At 42.8% G+C, this 5,532-nt stretch overlaps 3 protein-coding genes across 3 annotated transcripts in view; 2 read left to right on the top strand and 1 right to left on the bottom strand.

The window, feature by feature from the left end:
* LOC118407668 (tropomyosin-1-like) overlaps nt 1–5,532 on the bottom strand; it is a 1,169,601-nt gene that overhangs the window by 82,976 nt on the left and 1,081,093 nt on the right. The gene's annotated exons all lie outside the window — the stretch shown is intronic.
* Nucleotides 1–5,532, top strand: part of LOC118407709 (zinc finger protein 501-like) — a 482,642-nt gene that overhangs the window by 401,738 nt on the left and 75,372 nt on the right. The gene's annotated exons all lie outside the window — the stretch shown is intronic.
* The window catches only part of LOC118407712 (zinc finger protein 771-like), a 6,481-nt gene continuing 2,566 nt past the window's right edge, over nt 1,618–5,532 (top strand). The window contains exons 1-3 of the mRNA XM_035808231.1: nt 1,618–1,699; nt 2,270–2,440; nt 2,987–3,084. Coding sequence (XP_035664124.1) covers nt 1,618–1,699; nt 2,270–2,440; nt 2,987–3,084 — 351 coding nt within the window. The remainder of the gene's footprint in view (nt 1,700–2,269; nt 2,441–2,986; nt 3,085–5,532) is intronic.

The raw sequence follows: 5,532 nt of genomic DNA, 5'->3' as shown, positions 1-5,532 counted from the left end.
ATTAATCAGCACAAAATCAATGTTCATGCATTGTAAAAAAAATCATTTATTTCAAGTCTTTTTGTCTTTTATTTCTCCTCTTAACGTTCGTTTGAACAATGCACACAATAACTATAATGACGTCATAACTTCGGACAACTTCGGACAACTCCGTACACCCCCCGGCTGACTGTCCAAAGTTAAGATGACGTCATGGTTATGGTGACGTCATAACTTCGGACAACTTCGGACAAATACGTACACCCCCCGGCTGACTGTCCAAAGTTAGGATGACGTCATGGTTAGCGTGACGTCATAACTTCGGACAACTACGGACAACTTTGGACAACTTCTGACATCTAACTTAACTTAGGACAACTTCGGGCATTTCACCCTGATACTGGACATGGGTGATTGAGTATCAGGTTTGTGACCTATCACCTTTACCCCGTTAGTGAGAGCTGACGTCCGCCATTTTGTTTTGTGTCTCGTCTTGTGTTTTTCATATCCTCCAAACTGACGCGATTTTTACCGATTTGTAGGAGTCTGGGAGACCGCTAACTACCATTGACCTACAGGTAAGACATGTGATTGTCGTTAAAGCGGCCGGGTTGGTGCTTGTTGGGTGGTAAATTAGAATTAGAATTGTGTTTGCGATCGGTAGTCGATGGGGAGGGGGGCATTCAAACTAATGTGTGAGAAGCCAAATATCATTTTGTATCTCTAATATACTACCAGACATAACAACAAAATTTGTAGTATTTGATGATTAAAATATAGAGACGATCGTTATATTCCTGAAACATAATGCAAAACTTTCTTGTACTACTGTTGTAGTGACCGGCCTACCATTTTTGGTGCGCAGCTATACTAGTAGCTATGGAAGTCAATTCCGTTTTGTGTAGTCATATTTTCGCATAATCCTGAAGATGCCAAGAGCCTGCAGTGCCAGTGAAATGTATTTTCCACCTGACCGATGCCAGATGGTATAAACGCGTCCACTGTACTCCTCTATTACACCATTGTACAATCTCATATTTGTTCTACCACAATTAAAGTCCAAAATCTCTGGAGGCGCATGTGTATATAGATTGTTATGTTTCTATGTGTCTGCATTGTTGTGTTGAATAAATGTATTCTGTTTTTACTATGAGTCAATTCGTGCCTGTGTTGAATAAGGAAATACTATGTTGTTCTATCCCCTAATTGATACATATCCAGATCTTGTTACTGGAAAAACAATTCAGGAGCTATTAATAAAGTAAAACGGTAAAACAAATTCACAGAAGACTTTCTTATGTAAAATTTGCGCCTTTTTCTGCATTATAAAATGTTTAATAAATAGTTATGTGTTTTTCTCATACTTGTTTTCTTATCATCATTTTAGAGATGGCGGAGTTCACATTTGTGCCTCCCATTAAAGAGCTTCATGCGGAACAAACTGCAGACGACACGCACATCAAAGAGGAGCCGACAGGAGACCCTGGATGGCAACAGGATGGACAAGAGAACGTGCTGTGTCAGGAAACGTACAGTGAAAACACTGAGGACCAGGTAACCAACAACTACTACAGCACAACCCAACCAACCGGGCACCCTTGGAACGAGACTTACAACAGTTGGGAGCAGACAACAGACATGGACCTGCAGCAGGACGAGGAAAGGGACGCTCCAAACAACGAAACGTGTGGTGTAAAAGCAGAAATAGAGGAGTCCAATAGTGGGCTTTCTACCGGAGAACTGTGTACAGAACACCTTGGAAAGGAGAGTGACAGCAGGGAGACCCAGACAACAGACATGGGCCTGCAGCAGGAAACGTGTGATGTGAACTTTCCCCATCCTGGCAACACATCAACCTCACAGGTACAGGAGAGCAGCGTTGATATGAAAAGGCATGTGGTTAAGCACACTGGTGAGAAACCCTACATGTGTGGGGAGTGTGGGTACAGGACAGCTGAGAAGTCCCACTTATCCCGACATACTAAAACCCACACAGGAGAAAAACCCTACAAGTGTGATCAGTGTGACTATTCTGCTGCAGAGAAGTCTTCTTTGGATGTACATTTACGAATACACAGTGGTGATAAACCCTACAAGTGTGATCAGTGTGATTATTCTGCTGCACATAAGTCGAGTTTGGAGCAACATGTTGCAAAACACACTGGTGAGAAACCCTACACGTGTGGGGAGTGTGGGTACAGGACAGCTCATAAGTCTGACTTGTCCAAACATATGAGAACTCACACAGGAGAGAAACCTTACAAGTGTGACCAGTGTGACTATTCGGCAGCACGAAAATCCACTTTTGACCAACATCTAGTAAAACACACCGGTGAGAAACCCTACATGTGTGGGGAATGCGGTTTCAGGACAGCTCACCAGTGTTACTTATCCCGACATATGAGAACCCATACAGGAGAAAGACCTTACAAGTGTGGCCAGTGTGACTATACAGCCGCAGGTAAATCTGCTTTAGACCGCCATCTAGCAAAACACAGTGGTGCAAAACCCTACATGTGTGGGGAATGTGGGTATAGGACTGCTAATAAGGCTAACTTATCCGCACATATGAGAACCCACACAGGAGAAAAGCCTTACAAGTGTGATCAGTGTGACTATTCTGCAGCACAAAAAGTCACATTGGACGACCATATAGCAGCAAAGCATACTGGGGAGAAACCCTACATGTGTGGAGAGTGTGGGTACAGAACAGCAACAAAGTCCACCTTGGGTCGACACCTTACAAAACACACCGGTGACAAACCCTACATGTGTGGGGAGTGTGGGTACAGAGCGACTCGAAAATCTCAATTATCCCGACATATGAGAACCCATACAGGAGATAAACCCTACAAATGTGACCAGTGTGACTATTCTGCTGCACGGAAATCTGCTTTGAAACTACATCTAGCCAAGCATACTGGTGAAAACACCTACATGTGCAGGTAGTGTGGGTACAGGGCAGTTCAAAAGTCTGACTTGTCCAAACACATGAGGATCCACACAGGGGTGAAACCCTTCAAGTGTGATCAGTGTGACTATTCTGCAGCAGTGAAATCCCTCCTAGACCGGCATCTACTAAGAAGACACACTTGTGAGAAACATGTATTATGTACAACTCACAACCTTGTCCCCTTGACACGTTAAAATTCGTATATTGGAAGATACCCCCCAGAAGTAACCATTTTAACTGTAGTCGTAGTCTGTACCTGGGCCCAAACAGCTAAACCAATAAATAAAATAAAAACCTGGGTCCGATAACTAAATTTTAGTAAAGAAATATACATTTGAGCAAGGAGGTTGGTCACTTGTGTGGGTTATGCAAATGTTTCGCATTCATTCATTGTTCCCAACAGGGCGGCTTTTACCGGTGTAAAAATGTATGTTATGTACCTAGTATAGTATTAGCACATAGGTATAGATGTACTCTTGTACACCGATGAAGTTTAGACATCCAGGTATTAAGATACGCCAAGAAGGAGTTACTCAACAACTGGATATGATTTTGGAAATGGTTTGACGTTTCAAACAACATCCGTTGTTTTTCGTCATTGATGCTGGAAAGATCTTGTTGGAGAGGGCTTTTATGTTCTAGCTGTGAAATGATATGCAAAAGAGATGTAGTCTTGGAATTTGTATACTGTAGATAGATCCTTTATTTCTCTTCAATTTGTGAGCTTTCAGGCTGGCTGGCTTGCACTTGTGTAAAATCGCCATGTTTGTACTTTAAGATAGTTTAAGCACCTCAGCGTAGATGTAATCTTTTATTTGTGTTAAAGTGTCGGATCTTTTGTTTTCGACATGCACTGTAGAAATTTATGTGACCAGGCGATTATAGTAAATGTTTTAAACATCCGCACTCCTTCATATTTAATCTAAATCATTTCAAAGAATAACATTTTGAATGATAAAGTATTGTGTATATTATACAGGTGATTTACCTTGTATTCTGCACTATTGTATTCTCAGTACTAGTGGTTCTAACCTATAGCAATATGTACTACTAATATACTAAAATGTTTTGCAACTTAAGCGTTACTTTGCTAAAGATTTTCAAAATAAAATGAATGTAACAAAACGAATAAGTTGGTGTTGGTTTCTATCGTCTGATGATTCTATATGGAGGGGGGGCAGCACCGTTTGCTCTTGGATACCTTTCACAAGGAATCTCACAACTGATCTGATTTTTTTACCTAACTAAAACTAAAACGCTAGGCTCTAAACAACCTGAATAAAGCGTTATGCGGCGATCTCTGGTTTGACCTGTTGTGAAATTGAGTATTAGGTTTGTGACCTTTCACCTTTGCCCGGAAGGTGACCCGACATCCGCCATTTTCTTTTGTGCCTTTGTCTCGGTGTAAATATCTCCGAAGAACTGTCGAGATTTTACAGTCACCAGGGGTCCTAGAGACCGATAAACACCATAAACCTATAGGTAAGACATGTGATTGTTAGTAGTGCTTTCTAGTTAGTGCGTATTAAGCGGTAAATTGGAATTAGGGATGTGTTTGTGATCGGTATTTTGATGGGGAGGCACGGGCACACACCTGTCAGAATTTGGTCTGGTCCATTTACGACAAAACGCCTCATGTGCGGCATTTGGGAAAATGGCGGCTCGATTTGCCGATTCAAAACTACGGCGAAACTTTGCCTCTCAGACATGTCCAAACATGCGGCGTAAATTGTTTTCCATGCGGAAACGTTAGAGGGGCGTAAAAGGAAGGCGCCGTCTTTGTCAGTCGGTGTGGAAGTTCTAGAAATTCGCTGAAAGAAGGTCACTTTCAAGGTGCGTTCGCCATGTTTGTATGTCCCAACTTTGAGATGATATAGAAAAAAAAACGAAAGCGGTGTCCAAAATCACAGTAATCTCCCGGGTAGGTAGATTAGTGACGAATATGATGCCGAAAACCGCACGTCGACACCACTTTTGTTAAATGAGAGAGAGGTCCGAGAGTGCGGTCAGCCCTTGGGCGGTAGGCCAAGGTATTGTTGTCGGATCGCCCGTGCTGAAGCGCCCGGGTCGGTGTTCCGTGTGTGACCCGAAGAACCCGAATGAAAGCGGAAAGTTCCGACGGTGATTTCCGACGGATGCGGAAGGTACCCGAAGTGCGATTTTGCGACAAAAACCGACTGAGGGCACGCACTCGGCATGCGTTGCACACGTAACCAAAAGACCACGTGACCCCACCAACGTCTGACAGGGCCTATGAGGTAAGTTTGCCCGTGGGAGGGGGGCAGTAGAACTGTAATGTGTGGGATGCCGGGTTTGAAGCCATGATTGTTTTCCTGCAATACTAGATAATGTCTCAGTAATAGCAGTAGATCCCAACGAACATACTCTATGTATGACTGGATGTTGCAAGAGGAGTCTTGAAGAAGACTGTTCCATTGCATTGTATCACTAGATAACGAGGGTTGGGGTTGTGTGCGCGTTAAAATTTGCGCGTTAAAACTTGCGCGTTAGCAACCTGCGCTTTAAAATATGCAAATTAGCTTATTCCCTGGGGATTTGAAAATTTTTTTGCAGTTTTAAACTTAAAAGCTTGAAGAAGA

The sequence above is a fragment of the Branchiostoma floridae genome, unplaced genomic scaffold, assembly GCF_000003815.2.
Source record: "Branchiostoma floridae strain S238N-H82 unplaced genomic scaffold, Bfl_VNyyK Sc7u5tJ_1439, whole genome shotgun sequence".
In the NCBI taxonomy this organism is placed as follows: domain Eukaryota; kingdom Metazoa; phylum Chordata; class Leptocardii; order Amphioxiformes; family Branchiostomatidae; genus Branchiostoma; species Branchiostoma floridae.
This window is presented reverse-complemented; position numbering and strand designations above follow the sequence as displayed.